The sequence below is a fragment of the Salvelinus alpinus genome, chromosome 9, assembly GCF_045679555.1.
Source record: "Salvelinus alpinus chromosome 9, SLU_Salpinus.1, whole genome shotgun sequence".
NCBI lineage: Eukaryota > Metazoa > Chordata > Actinopteri > Salmoniformes > Salmonidae > Salvelinus > Salvelinus alpinus.
The window spans coordinates 28,388,983-28,405,119 of NC_092094.1; the positions used below are offsets into that span (position 1 = coordinate 28,388,983).

The following is a 16,137-nucleotide window of genomic DNA, read 5'->3' on the forward strand; positions in this document are numbered from 1 at the left end:
AGCGGCGCCTGAACTGCCCGTCTGCCCAGCGGCGCCTGAACTGCCCGTCTGCCCTACGCCGTCTGAACTGTCCGTCTGCCATGAGCCTGCAAAGCCGCCCGTCTGCCATGAGCCTGCAAAGCCGCCCGTCTGCCATGAGCCTACAGAGCCGTCCGCCAGACAGGAGCCGCTAGAGCCGTCCGCCAGACAGGAGCCGCTAGAGCCTTCCGCCAGACCGGATCAGCCAGAGCCTTCCGCCAGACCGGATCAGCCAGAGCCTTCCGCCAGACCGGATCAGCCAGAGCCTTCCGCCAGACCGGATCAGCCAGAGCCTTCCGCCAGACCGGATCAGCCAGAGCCTTCCGCCAGACCGGATCAGCCAGAGCCTTCCGCCAGACCGGATCAGCCAGAGCCTTCCGCCAGACCGGATCAGCCAGAGCCTTCCGCCAGACCGGATCAGCCAGAGCCTTCCGCCAGACCGGATCAGCCAGAGCCTTCCGCGAGCCATGACCAGCCAGAGCCGTCAGCGAGCCATGACCAGCCAGAGCCGTCAGCCAGCCATGACCAGCCAGAGCCGTCAGCCAGCCATGACCAGCCAGAGCCGTCAGCCAGCCATGACCAGCCAGAGCCGTCAGCCAGCCATGACCAGCCAGAGCCGTCAGCCAGCCATGACCAGCCAGAGCCGTCAGCCAGCCATGACCAGCCAGAGCCGTCAGCCAGCCATGACCAGCCAGAGCCGTCAGCCAGCCATGACCAGCCAGAGCCGTCAGCCAGCCATGACCAGCCAGAGCCGTCAGCCAGCCATGACCAGCCAGAGCCGTCAGCCAGCCAGGATCCGCCAGCCAGTCCGGAGCTGCCGTCCCTCAGCCCGGAGCTGCCGTCCCTCAGCCCGGAGCTGCCGTCCCTCAGCCCGGAGCTGCCGTCCCTCAGCCCGAAGCTGCCGTCCCTCATCCCGGTGTTGCCCCTTATCCCGGTGCTGCCCCTTGTGTCGATGTTACCCAAAAGATTAAGTGGGGGTAATATGAGGGTGGTCATTTGTAGGGGGAGATATAAGCTGGGATTGACTATGGTGGGGTGGGGACCTCGCCCTGAGCCTGAGCCACCACCGTGGTCAGATGCCCACCCAGGCCCTCCCCTAGACTTTGTGCTGGTGCGCCCGGAGTTCGCACCTTAAGGGGGGGGGCTATGTCACGCCCTGGCCTTAGTATTCTTTGTTTTCTTTATTATTTTAGTTAGGTCAGGGTGTGACATGGGTATTTATGTGGGTTTTGTAGTGTCCAGGGTGATTGTAAGGTTTAGGGGGTTTATTTAGAGTAGTTGGCTTTATGTTTAGTATAGTTGTCTAGCTGTGTCTATGTTGTGTGTAGTTGTCTAGGAAAGTCTATGGTTGCCTGAATGGGTTCCCAATTAGAGACATCTGGTTTCTGTTGTCTCTGATTGGGAGCCATATTTAAGGTAGCCATAGGCTTTAGTTTGTGGTGGGGAATTGTCTATGTAGAACGTTTGTAGCCTGTGTGTGTGTGTGTGTGTGTGTGTGTGTGTGTGTGTGTGTGTGTGTGTGTGTGTGTGTGTGTGTGTGTGTGTGTGTGTGTGTGTGTGTGTGTGTGTGTGTGTGTGTGTGTGTGTGTACACTACGTTATTTAGCTTCACGATCGTTTGTTGTTTTGGTAGTTTGTAAGTGTTTTGTTTCGTTTTGCCTTCTTCAATAATAAAAAGAAGATGGCTTATTTTCCTCATGCTGCGTTTTGGTCCGAATCTCTTCCACACGATCGTGACAGAATTCCCCACCACAACAGGATCAAGCAGCATGATCGGAACCAACAACAGCGGCAAAGTAAACAGGACTCATGGACATGGGAGGAGATCCTGGACGGCAAAGGACCCTGGACTCAGCCAGGGGAATATCGCCGTCCCAAAGCGGAGCTGGAGGCAGCGAAAGCGGAGAGGCGGTTTTATGAGGCAAAGGCAAGGCAGAGTGGCTGGAAGCCCGTGAGTAACACCCAAAAATTTCTTGGGGGGGGGCTAAAGGGGAGTGTGGCGAAGCCGGGTTGGATACCTGAGCCAACTCCCCGGGCTTGCCGTGGAGTAAGAGGGCGTCGTACTGGTCAGACACCGTGTTATGCGGTAAAGCGCACGGTGTCCCCAGTACACGTGCTTAGCCCACTGCGGGCTATTCCACCTTGCCGCACTGGGAGGGCTAGGTTGGGCATCGAGCCGAGTGCCATGAAGCCGGCCCAACGTATCTGGTCTCCAGTACGTCTCCTCGGGCCGGCGTACATGGCACCAGCCTTACAGGTGGTGTCCCCGGTTCGCCTGCATAGCCCAGTGCGGGCTATTCCACCTCGCCGCACTGGCAGGGCTACGGGGACCATTCAACCTGGTAAGGTTGGGGAGGCTCGGTGCTCAAGAGCACGTGTCCTCCTTCACGGTCCGGTATATCCGGCGCCACCTTCCCGCCCCAGCCTAGTACCACCAGTGCCTACACCACGCACCAGGCTTTCAGTGCGTTTTCAGAGCCCTGTTCCTCCTCCACGCACTCTCCCTATGGTGCGTGTCTCCAGCCCAGTGCCTCCAGTTCCGGCACCACGCACTAAGCCACCTGTGCGTCTCCTGAGTCCTGTACACACTGTTATTTCTCCCCGCACTCGTCCTGAGGTGCGTGCCCTCAGTCCGGTACCACGCACCAGGCATATAGTGCGCTTTGAGAACTCAGTGTGCCCTGTTGTTGTTCCCCGCACTAGCCTTAAGGTGCGTGTCATTAGCCCGGTACCTCCAGTTCCGGTACCACGCACCAGGCCTACAGTGCGTCTCAGCCGGCCAGAGTCTGCCGTCTGCCCAGCGGCGCCTGAACTGCCCGTCTGCCCAGCGGCGCCTGAACTGCCCGTCTGCCCAGCGGCGCCTGAACTGCCCGTCTGCCCAGCGGCGCCTGAACTGCCCGTCTGCCCAGCGGCGCCTGAACTGCCCGTCTGCCCTACGCCGTCTGAACTGTCCGTCTGCCATGAGCCTGCAAAGCCGCCCGTCTGCCATGAGCCTGCAAAGCCGCCCGTCTGCCATGAGCCTACAGAGCCGTCCGCCAGACAGGAGCCGCTAGAGCCGTCCGCCAGACAGGAGCCGCTAGAGCCTTCCGCCAGACCGGATCAGCCAGAGCCTTCCGCCAGACCGGATCAGCCAGAGCCTTCCGCCAGACCGGATCAGCCAGAGCCTTCCGCCAGACCGGATCAGCCAGAGCCTTCCGCCAGACCGGATCAGCCAGAGCCTTCCGCCAGACCGGATCAGCCAGAGCCTTCCGCCAGACCGGATCAGCCAGAGCCTTCCGCCAGACCGGATCAGCCAGAGCCTTCCGCCAGACCGGATCAGCCAGAGCCTTCCGCGAGCCATGACCAGCCAGAGCCGTCAGCGAGCCATGACCAGCCAGAGCCGTCAGCCAGCCATGACCAGCCAGAGCCGTCAGCCAGCCATGACCAGCCAGAGCCGTCAGCCAGCCATGACCAGCCAGAGCCGTCAGCCAGCCATGACCAGCCAGAGCCGTCAGCCAGCCATGACCAGCCAGAGCCGTCAGCCAGCCATGACCAGCCAGAGCCGTCAGCCAGCCATGACCAGCCAGAGCCGTCAGCCAGCCATGACCAGCCAGAGCCGTCAGCCAGCCATGACCAGCCAGAGCCGTCAGCCAGCCATGACCAGCCAGAGCCGTCAGCCAGCCAGGATCCGCCAGCCAGTCCGGAGCTGCCGTCCCTCAGCCCGGAGCTGCCGTCCCTCAGCCCGGAGCTGCCGTCCCTCAGCCCGGAGCTGCCGTCCCTCAGCCCGAAGCTGCCGTCCCTCATCCCGGTGTTGCCCCTTATCCCGGTGCTGCCCCTTGTGTCGATGTTACCCAAAAGATTAAGTGGGGGTAATATGAGGGTGGTCATTTGTAGGGGGAGATATAAGCTGGGATTGACTATGGTGGGGTGGGGACCTCGCCCTGAGCCTGAGCCACCACCGTGGTCAGATGCCCACCCAGGCCCTCCCCTAGACTTTGTGCTGGTGCGCCCGGAGTTCGCACCTTAAGGGGGGGGGCTATGTCACGCCCTGGCCTTAGTATTCTTTGTTTTCTTTATTATTTTAGTTAGGTCAGGGTGTGACATGGGTATTTATGTGGGTTTTGTAGTGTCCAGGGTGATTGTAAGGTTTAGGGGGTTTATTTAGAGTAGTTGGCTTTATGTTTAGTATAGTTGTCTAGCTGTGTCTATGTTGTGTGTAGTTGTCTAGGAAAGTCTATGGTTGCCTGAATGGGTTCCCAATTAGAGACAGCTGGTTTCTGTTGTCTCTGATTGGGAGCCATATTTAAGGTAGCCATAGGCTTTAGTTTGTGGTGGGGAATTGTCTATGTAGAACGTTTGTAGCCTGTGTGTGTACTACGTTATTTAGCTTCACGATCGTTTGTTGTTTTGGTAGTTTGTAAGTGTTTTGTTTCGTTTTGCCTTCTTCAATAATAAAAAGAAGATGGCTTATTTTCCTCATGCTGCGTTTTGGTCCGAATCTCTTCCACACGATCGTGACATTGACTGTGACAGAGGCTGGGGAAGATATGAATTCATTATTACTGGTTGTGTGTATGTGTGTGTGTTTTGTGGATACTAGTATAGTAATTATTTGACAGCTTCTGTCAGAGTACTTAACCTCACCTTGTCCTATCTAGCCAGAACTCAGCTGATCAGCCTCAACTACAGTTTCTAGAGTGAACATAACCTCATGGCAATGACAGGTGACTTGTCATGCCTAATACTTCATTATATTACTGTGTTTATGCTATCAGATCCACAGATCAAGTGCTGCATTACAGGGGACTGGCATGGTGTCACAGACAGATGAGACTCTGGTTGGTTTGCTAAGGAAAAAAACTTAAGCATAGAGCCGGCATAACTGCCACTTCTCTCTATAGAGTTGGAGTGGCCTACCAGGAAGTATGGCATTACAGGGAAGTGGCATGGCGTCACAGACAGATATGTGACTTCAGCTCAGTCAGGAATAGGGCACTTACACACAGACGGACATACAGGCCAGACGACCGTCACTTCTCTGCCCAGAGTGGATAGAGATGGAGAGGCCTGCCAGGAGGCCTGATCTATTAGTCTAGTCTAGGCAGCGAAGCCTCACTGATGGTCAGATGTTTATTTTAGCCGGTTTATGGAAAAACTACAGTGCTGCGTAGTGCTTACACAACCCAGGACAGAGAGTGGGCCAAGCCAGCTTACCAGGGGAATTCAAAACACTGTGTTCAGAGAGGGCACCCTGAAGATGAAAAACACCTCCTGACCATACATGGCTACAGCCACAGCAGAGGGTATTAATGGCTTGGATATAAAAAATGATAAAGGAAATTGGCTGTGCAGTGTAGTGCTATCGCTCTGGGTAGAAATCGCCCTTAGGCACAGATCTAGAAGATCAGCCTTCTCTTACCAAAATCCTAACCTGAGCCATTGGGTGAGGAGTCTAGTCTAGGGTCTCGGGACAACTTCATTCTTCAACTACGTAGGCATTGTGAGTTTATACCAGGTTGTGTTATAAATAGTCTGTTCTTGGTTGTTAAATGAATACCCATCAGTCAAGGGATTAGGGTTAGTACGTACGGCTTTGTTTATTAATTCAACCATTATAAAAAACAAGCACACATAAAACTAGAAAAAGCGATACATCTACATGAGTAAAATCATCGAGGAGAACACACAATAAAGTCTTGGACTTATTTCCATTGTGGTCCTCTTGAGAAAAGATGGCTAGAGTGTAAACAGTTCTCTCACACCAATCCTTGAGAGACGGCTGGATTTGCTTTTAGCTTTTCAGCTAAGTGGTGACAGGATAACTGGTCCTGGTTTGTGTCCTTGTCATGGCCACTTTGAAAGAGAGAACGCGGCCAAGCATCCCTTTTATGTATAGTTGTTTATTTGAAATGTACTACAGCATCAGTGAAGAGGAGTAAACCTTTATGGAACAGGAAGGCAGTGGTGGAAAAAGTACCCAAATGTCATAAAAGTAAAGATACCTTAATAGAAAATGACTCAAGTGAACGTGAAAGTCACCCAGTAAAATACAACTTTAGTAAAAGTCTCAAAGTATTTGGTTTTACATATACTTAAGTATCGAAAGTAAATGTAATTGCTAAAATATAGTTAAGTATCAAAAGTAAAAATATAAATCATTTCAAATGTCTTATATTAAGCAAACCAGACAGCACCATTTTCTTGTTTTTGTTTTATTTATGTATAGCCAGGGGCACAATCTAACACTCAGACATAATTTACAAACCAAGCATGTGTGTTTAGTGAGTCTGCCAGATCAGAGGCAGTAGGAATGACCAGGGATGTTCTCCTAGATAAGTGCGTGAATTGAACCATTGTCCTGTCCTGCTAAGAATTCAAAATGTAACGAGTACTTTTGAGTGTCAGGAAAATGTATGGAGTAAAAAGTACATTATTTTCTTTAGGAATGTAGAGAAGTAAAAGTAAAAGTTGTCAAAAATATAATTAGTTAAGTAAAAATACTTTAAAGTACTACTTAAGTCGTTTTTTGGGTATCTGTAGTTTCCTTAAGTATTTTACACCACTGCAGGAAGGAGTGTGCTGTAGTGCTATGGTTAAAATCCTGTTGCTGCATTCAATCACTATAATACGTGATAAATAGGATTGGAGGTCGATTACATGGCAAGAAATAGTGACACCACCAAAAAAGTATGTTTTTTAAGCCTTTAATTTATCACTATCATTTGACGCATGAGCCTGAGATATCCTCAGATGCTCCTTCTCTTTTCCCTACATCCCTCAATGTCTCTCTCTACACCATCACACTGTCCTTGTCAAACAAAAGGAAAATACAACTTCTGGTTGTCTTTGCTGAAACACATCTGAGAAGCATACTCTCCAGCATCAAATAGCAGAGCAGAGGTCAAGGAAGGTCAAAGAGGGAGATACAAAGTAATTGTTGTGTTGTCACCAGGGGATAAACTGGGACTTTAAATGTGGTGAAACTCTACCCAACGGGCCAGCCTCTCAGGTCCAGGTAAAACCTACTCCTGGACTATAAAGCTCAATATTGAATCTTCAGAAATTGGCTTAATCTGGGACCAGGAAACCGGCCCAAAATGTATTGTTTTTCCATATTCATTTTTAAACAAAAATCTAAAGTACAGTATTGTATTTCACATTCCAAAAGCAATAAAACTCTGTTATTTCCATGAATAGAATGTGTATAATTGGCCTACAATTCTTCTAACTAAGACAAATCATTACCCATACACTGTATTTAGCAACCACAAACCCTCTGGGATAAATATGTGAAGATCAATTCTTGCCTGCTATTTCTTTGAAGCCTGAGAGAACCGAAGCCAGAAAGAACCGAAGAGAGAAAGATATGAGATACAGTATTTATGAACAGTAATGCAACAAACATTTGTCTACAGCCCAGGATCTGACAAGGTTGTGCTTTAAATGTATATTTGGACCTGTCTCATCTGTCATTCACATGTGTGTCAGCCCTATTGTCAGGAAGCATGGGTAAATGCCAGCCAAAGCAACTGTCACACATGCATATTCACAGAAGTGATATACAAGGAAAGAAAACAATGTGTGCTTATCATTACAGCATGGAGTGAGAATGCGTTGTGAATGGCCCTCATTAGATGTTTTGATTACGTTAAAGATAATGTGGAAAATAATAATAGGATTACAATATGCTGTATTAATGCCTTTCGCTTTTAAAGATTTTCCGTGCCTTGTTCTTTTTAGGACCGATTTAGCTCTGCACCTGTTTGTTTGGTGACATGCTGAAGCAACCAAAGACTACTTTAATCCCCCAAAACTATTTCCCTTCTCCTTTCCTGTCTCTCTCACAGACATGGATACCCCCTTGAAGTGGACGCCCAATTCTTTATCCCTCATGTCCATTCCGTTTTTCTCTCTCTCTTTCTCCATCCCTCTCACATATGCAGACACCACTCTTAAGAAGTTCCTCAGCCCCCTCCTCCTTATTCCCCTCCTTTCCTCCCTCCCTCTCTCTGTCACAGCTTCCCACACACCGAGGTGGGGCTTTCACCCTCTCACCATTCTTATAACTCAGGATAGCGATGAGGTTAGCTGTGCTTTACGTGTGCGGAGCCCTGCTGGCCATCTCCATGACCCCTGGGAACTATGCAAACCCCAGCGAGGGAACCTTCCAGTGGGGTACAGAATCTGGGAGCTGCCTAGTAACTCTAAAGCCTGCAGGGAAGTGTGGGGGAGAGGGGATAGAAGAGGAAGCATGCCCCTACCGATTTATCTTGCCTCCGCTGGACATCATGCTGCCCTGGCAGCTCAGGGAGTTGGAGAGGACGGTGAAGGAGGTGCAAAGGCTAAAGGAGACTGTGGAGCAGCTGAAGAGAGCCTGCATGGAGTGCAAGATGAGCCAGAGGGAGAGAGAGAGAGAGAGGCTGGGGAACAGAAAGAGGGAGAAGGAGAAAGAAGAGAAGGAGAAGGTGAGATTGGGAGACAGAGAGAGGGAGAAGGAGAAAGAGGGGGAAAAGAAGTCAGAGAGACAAGGGGGCAGAGAAAGGAAGATGGAGAAGGACAGAGAGGGGGCAAGAAACAGAGAGAGAAAAATTGTGGAAGAGAGAGACGGAGTGGAAGAAAGGGCCATGGAGAATGAGAGGAATATTGTAGAGGAGAGAAAGAGAGAACGGGAGAAAGGGTGTGAGAGCGAATGGGAAAGGGAAAAGGAGACCGATAGGGAGGAAAACAGGGAATGGGAGATAGAGAGGGAGAAAGAGAGCATTTTAGAAGGGGAGAGGGGGAGAGGGGGTGAGATAGACAGGGGGAGTGAAAATGAAAGAGAGAGGTTATGGGAAACAAAGATGCAAACTGAGAAGGAGAGTCAGGGGGATAAGGTAAGGAAGAAGGAGCTGGAGACTGAGAGAAAGCGTAAGGGGGATAGAGAGAAAGAGGAAGAGAGAGGGAGGGGAAATAGAGAAGAGATCCAGGAGAAGGAAGAACATCAGGTGGTGATAGAGAGGGAGAGGGAGGGGAAGATAGAGAAGGAGAGGCAGAGTCAACATCCTTGGCAAGGGAAGGAGATAAAGAATGAGAGTGATCAAGAAAAGAAAGAAAGTGATCAAGAAGAGACCGGGAAGAAGATAGAGAAAGAGGTAGAAAAAACTGTCCAAAGTGTGCAGAGAGACAGCATAGGGCCGGTGATGACAGATGATCAGGACACGACCTCACCTAGCCCAAGCACTGGTTTTAAACATGACTCAATCCCCAGACCTGACTCCTCAGGACCAGATCAAACATCAAACTCCATCCCTAGACCTGCCACCAATCCCAGCCCAGGATCTAACTCAGACACCAGCCATGGATATATTTCAAGTCCTTCCTCCAGCTCAACCTCTAGCCCCAGATCTTCCTCCATCTCCAGCACAAGCTCAAGCCTTAACAAAAGCTCCAGTCAAAGGACCATCTCCTCTTTACCTCACCAGGGAACCACCAGGTCTGACCCCATCACAACCCCAAGTTCAGGCACCAGCTACAGGACTGCCAGAACCAGCCCAAGTATCACAACAAGCACAAACCAAACAACCACCAGCTCATCAAAAAGGACTACTAGCCCAAGAAACAGACCTGTCCAGAAGCACAAGCCCAACCATGCTAAACAGGCCATCAGACCCAGACTTAAGCCCAGACCACCCAGCCCAACCAGCTCCTCCAGCTTCAACTCTAAGACCACTCTCAGAACTGGCTCAACTTCAAACACTACTTGTAGCCTTAGCCCTGCAATCAGCTTTACAAGACCCAGTCTACAGTCCACTAAGACAAGTACCAGCCAAATCAGCACCATGCCGGGACACTCTTCAGCCACCACCACTAGTCCTAGCTCAAAAATTACCAGCCCAAGCTACAGGACCACTAGTTCCAGTCCTGTGGCCAGCAGTAGCAGTAGCTCAACTCCAGGAACTACAACCACCGCTAGACCTAGCCCAAGGACCACCAGTCCAAGCTCCAGAATTGGGTCCCGGTGGACCCCCAGACCTGGCCTAAAGCCAAAACCAGGCACAAGGCCTATTCCAGGCCCCAGACCTAAACCTGGACCAAAACCAAAGCCTCTCCTGAAGCTCAGACCATCAAGTCCAACTGGCTCCTCCAGCTCCATTCCAGAGGCCAATCCCAGAACTGGTTCTCCTTCAGCCACCACCATTAACCTTAGCCCACAGACCATCAGTTCAAGCATTCAGGCCAGCTCTTCCAGCTCAAGTTCAACTCCAGAAACAACAACCACCACAAGCCCCAGCCCAAGGACTGGCTTCACTTCTCTCAGCTCAAGGTCCACTAGTACCAGCTCCAGCCCTGAGATGACATCTGTCCAAAACCCTGAACCCAACACAACAACTACCAGACCTAGGATTAAGCCCAGACCTGGCCTACAGCCCAGACCTGACCCACAGCCCAAACCCGGCCTAAAACCTGAACTACAGCCCAAACCAGGCCCAAAGCCTATTCCAGGCTTAAGGACTAAACCTGGACCACAATCAAAGCCCATCTTAAAGCCCAGACCACCCAGCCCAACCAGCTTCAATCCAAAGACCAGTAACATAACTGGTGCAACTTTAACCCCCACCACTAGCCTCAGACCTGGGATCAGAAGCCACAGTCGACAGACCATGACGACAAGCAAAAGTAGCACCACACCGGGCCACTCTCCAGGCACCACCCCAAAGATAACTAACCCAAGTTACAAGACCACTAGTTCCAGCCCTGGGGCCAACCTCAGCAGTAGCAGTACCCCAACTCCAGGAAATACTACCTCCGCTAGACCTAGCTCAAGGATCACCCGTCCAAGCTCCAGAATTGGGTCCTGGTGGACTCGCAGACCCGGCTTAAAGCCCAAACCAGGCACAATAACTATTCCAGAACCCAGACCCAAACCAAAGCTCAAACCTGCCTTTAAGCCCAGAGCACCCAGTCCAACCAGCTCCTTCAGACCTGGCTCAACTCCAGACACCAACACTAGCCTCACCCCAAAGACCACCAGTCCAAGCTCCAGGACTACCAGCTCCAGCACAGGGATTAGCTTTACCCCCAGTCCAGGCAGTCTCAGCAGAACCACACCAAGTCAATCTCCAGCAACCACCACTAGCTCTAGCTCAAAGATCACCAGTTCAAGGATCCGGACAGGCTCTTTCAGGTCAAGCATCATCAAACTAAACCAAACCAAAACCACCACTAGCCCCAGCTCAATGACCAGCTTCACTAGCCTCAGCTCAAGGACCCCCAGTACCAGCATCAGTCCAGAGACAAATTCTGCACAACATCCTGAACCCAGCTCAACAATCACCAGACTTAGCATTAAGCCCAAACCTGGCCTAAAACCCAAACCAGACCAAAAGCCCAAAACCACCACCCAAGGTCAAAGGACCACTTCCCCCACACCTAGCCCCAAGACATCTAGTACCTCAAGCCAAAGGACCATGACTCACCCCAGCCCACAAATGACCGCAAACCCTGGCTCAAGAACTACAAGACCTAACCAACAAACTACCTTCAGCTCTAGCTCAAAAAACATCTTTAACAGTAGCCGGAAAACAACCACTAGCCCTGGCACAATTACCACTACTATCGCCAGTCTAAAATGTAAGACCAGCTCAAGCCAACAGACTAGCATAAACCCTAGCCCCGAAACTTCCACTACTAAACCCATCCCATTGGCCAACTCTAACCATAGTCCAACTACCACCAACCCTGAGTCCTCTACCCCCAGCCCAATACCTGAGTCTTCCACCCCCAGTGTGAGAGAACTTCGTGTGAAGACCAGCCGGGTATCTGCTAGTCTGAATGACACAAAGGACACAAGTGGAGGGCCAAAGGTTTTACAAGGAGGGCACCCAAAGGTCCTGCTCACGGAGAAGGACCAGGTAGGCAGCAAGACTGACAGAACAGGGAACCAGCCTCAAAACCCTGCACAGATTTCACCAGGAGGTAAGATAAATACATTTTACTTTACCTGCTATTGTCTGCTATTTAAATGGATTATGATAATTACATTGCAGTTGATGAATACATACAGTTTAGTTTGAACTTAACGTTGATTCATGTGCACTGTTCCTGTAAAAATACAAATAAACTGAAAGTCAATCTTTCTTAAGGGTTCACTGAATGAAGCCATATCAAGCCATATTATGTACCATTTGTTACCAGGTAGGCTATAGTAGAAACAAAATGTGCTGACTTATTCATAGTAAGATTTTTTTAAATGTGTAAACTATATAGAATCCTGCTATACAGATATAGCGATTAAAAATTCAGAATACTGTCTACGAAAACCCTATTGCTATCCTCAGTGGTTAAGATAAATTATAAACTTCTATTGACACTCATTGGAAAGGTATTCAATACCTTTTGAATAACAAGGGCTGTTAAATATGATTGGTGTTTTCCTTGTTTACCATTTTATTCTTTCTACTCCTGGTTGACCCTTCAAAGACCAGTGAAAACATTAAACAAAGGTATACACCTCACACACATGGTTCTGGGCTTTTAAAAAATAAGACACCTGTACCATGTCAGATATAGAGTTGAAATGTATTCACTTTTGAGTTTGCATTCCAATATTACACTGTATATACATCACAGAAGACTGAAATATAACAACACTTTTTGACATAGAAACACAGCATTTTTGTCTGTTTAAAAAAATATTTTAATAACATTCCACCCATGAGGCCAAATAGGGCACGTTCGGTCATTGACTGCAGGAAATGACCGAACATAGGCCTACAGTAAGTCCTACAGTAAGAAAGGCCTGCAGTAAGAACATTTGTGTTTGTGTTACGCGCCAAAGCACCTTTTTTTCAGAAAGGATGACAGACTACTCTAATTTTCTCATTCCACTATCCTTCCACTCAGCAGTTACCATGGCACCCAGAGACTGCTCTGACCACATGGTCAAGGGGGAGAGGAACAGTGGGGTCTACCAAGTGATCCCTGACCCTAAGAATGTGACCATCGCAGTGTTCTGTGACATGGAGTCTCATGACGGAGGGTGGACCGTCATTCAGCTCCGTCAGGACGGCAGTGTGAACTTCAACAGGACATGGGCTGAATACCGGACGGGCTTCGGTAACATGAGGGCTGGGGAGTTCTGGCTGGGCAATGACCAGATCCATCTCCTGACCCGACACAGGGAGATGGTCCTCAGGGTGGAGCTGGAAGACTTTAACAGAGTGAGGGAGTACGCAGAGTACAGGCTCTTCCGTGTGGCTGGCGAACGGCTGCGGTACCGCCTGTCTGTGGGTGGGTACTCAGGCACGGCGGGAGATGCACTTCAATTCAGCAAGAGTTACAACCACAACAACAGGTTCTTTACGACTCCTGACAGGGACTATGACCGCTACCCTTCAGGGAACTGTGGGGCCTACTACGACTCAGGCTGGTGGTTTGATGCCTGCATGGCTGCCAATCTCAACGGGATATATTATGTGGGAAAGTACAAAGGGGTGAGGAACGGGATCTACTGGGGGACATGGCATAATATATCTACAGAGTACTACCCAACAAATGACAGACAATCTTTCAAGACTGTCAGAATGATGATCAGGCCGAGAGGCTATGCAAAGTGAGCTAGACGGCTGGCTCTTCGTTTGGCGTACTCAGCTGTTGCAATTGTCAAACAGGGGGGCTGGGAAACCCTATAAGGCCTCAGCAATTTTTCAATGGGTCCGTGACAAAAACAGGAAAAATATGTATTTTTTTTGGTAGGAGCACTGTTTATTAATGTGCAAATGCAGACATTCAGATTGTACTGCTGTTTCATATTTTGGGTGTTTATAGTGGCTGTTGTTTAACAAGCAGTTTGAATATATTGTATCTTATTTACTCTTTGAAATATTATAGTGGGTCAACCCCTACATCTTCTTGATTGCTTGACACAGTTTTTTTTTCAATCGCTTTGGTGCTATTTTCTCAAGTATGTGGTAAATTTTCTAAAATCTTAGAACAAAACTCCAAACTGCTAACACATATAACACAGCAAATATTTTATTCAAAACCTTTTACTGTGCATTCATTTTGTTTGGAGACATCTTTCACCACACAACCATTGATCCAACATATAAGTTTACAGTGAAATACCATGATAACATTGATTTAATCACCAAAACACAACATAATGATATCTTCTCAATTTAGTTGTTTTAACAACCAGTTAATTAAATAGCAAAATATGCAAGATACATGGTCCAAAATTGCCCTCTGAATGTAATATGCTACAGTACTGTAAATTACAGTACGTTACACAGTTTTAGCATTAGGTAATACACTTGCACTACCCATCACAATTGACAAAAAAAATTGAATTTCCATAATTTCTATCCAATGTGTGATCAAAGGTCAAAATCATTGATGCAAAAAATTTATATTTTATTCAGATACAATTACAACATAAACTCTTTTTTTCAGAACCCTGTCTTTTAAACATAATTCGTAATAATCCAAATAACTTCACAGATCTTCATTGTAAAGGCTTTAAACACTGTTTCCCATGCTTGTTCAATGAACCATAAACAATTAATGAACATGCACCTGTGGAACGGTCGTTAAGACACAAACAGCTTACAGACGGTAGGTAATTAGGGTCACAGTTCTGAAAACTTAGGACACTAAAGAGGCCTTTCTACTGACTCTGAAAAACACCAAAAGAAAAATGCCCAGGGTATTGCTCATCTGCGTGAACGTGCCTTAGGCATGCTGCAAGGAGGCATGAGGACTGCAGATGTGGCCAGGGCAATAAATTGCAATGTCCGTACTGAGACGCCTAAGACAGCACTACAGGGAAACAGGATGGACAGCTGATCGTCCTCGCAGTGGCAAACCACGTGTAACAACACCTGCACAGGATCGGTACATCCGAACATCACACCTGCGGGACAGGTACAGAATGGCAACAACAACTTTCCGAGTTACACCAGGAACGCACAATCCCTCCATCAGTGCTCAGAGAGGCTGGACTGAGGGCTTGTAGGCCTGTTGTAAGGCAGGTCCTCACCAGACATCACCGGCAACAACATCGCCTATGGGCACAAACCCACCGTCGCTGGACCAGACAGGACTAGTAAAAAGTGCTCTTCACTGACGAGTTTCGGTTTTGTCTCACCAGGGGTGATGGTCGGATTCGCGTTTACCGTTGAAGGAATGAGCGTTACACCGAGGCCTGTACTCTGGAGCGGGATCGATTTGGAGGTGGAGGGTCCATCATGGTCTGGGGCGGTGTGTCACAGCATCATCGGACAGAGCTTGTTGTCATTGCAGGCAATCTCAACGCTGTGCGTTACAGGGAAGACATCTTCCTCCCTCATGTGGTACCCTTCCTGCAGGCTCATCCTGACATGACCCTCCAGCATGACAATGCCACCAGTCATACTGCTCGTTCTGTGCGTGATTTCCTGCAAGACAGGAATGTCTTTGTTCTGCCATGGCCAGCGAAGAGCCCGGATCTCAATCCCATTGAGCACGTCTGGGACCTGTTGGATCGGAGGTTGAGGGCTAGGGCCATTCCCCCCAGAAATGTTTGGGAACTTGCAGGTGCCGTGGTGTAAGAGTGGGGTAACATCTCACAGCAAGAACTGGCAAGTATGGTGCAGTCCATAAGGAAGAGATGCACTGCAGTACTTCATGCAGCTGGTGGCCACACCAGATACTGACTGTTACTTTTGATTTGTTCAGGGACACATTATTAAATTTCTGTTAGTCACATGTCTGTGGAACTTGTTCAGTTTATGTCTCAGTTGTTGAATCTTGTTATGTTCATACAAATATTTACACATGTTAAGTTTGCTGAAAATAAACACAGTTGACAGTGAGAGGACGTTTATTTTTTTGCTGAGTTTAGGTGTACTGTAATCAAATTAAACAAATTAAATTAATTAAAGAAACATAACATTTAACATGGACTAGTTTGCATCTAGGATGTCTTGAACATTTGCCCAAAGGTTCTCATTGACATCCCAGTAAATGTCGTCATTGTTAATCCACATGGGGAAAAAACGTTTTGGCATGGTGAATATAAGCCTGACAATACACTACCGGTCAAAAGTTTTAGAACACCTCCTCATTCAGGGTTTTTCTTTATTTTACAATTTTCTACATTGTAGAGTAACAGTAAAGACAT

General features: G+C 48.7%; 1 protein-coding gene across 1 annotated transcript; it reads left to right on the forward strand.

Moving 5' to 3' along the window:
• Positions 1 to 8,074: 8,074 nt before the first annotated feature.
• On the forward strand, positions 8,075 to 15,837 carry LOC139530937 (uncharacterized). The gene is made up of 2 exons (XM_071327746.1): positions 8,075 to 11,951; positions 12,879 to 15,837. The coding sequence occupies exons 1-2, from the start codon at positions 8,075 to 8,077 to the stop codon at positions 13,589 to 13,591; spliced, it is 4,590 nt and encodes a 1,529-aa protein (XP_071183847.1). The 3' UTR covers positions 13,592 to 15,837.
• The last annotated feature ends 300 nt before the right edge of the window (positions 15,838 to 16,137 follow it).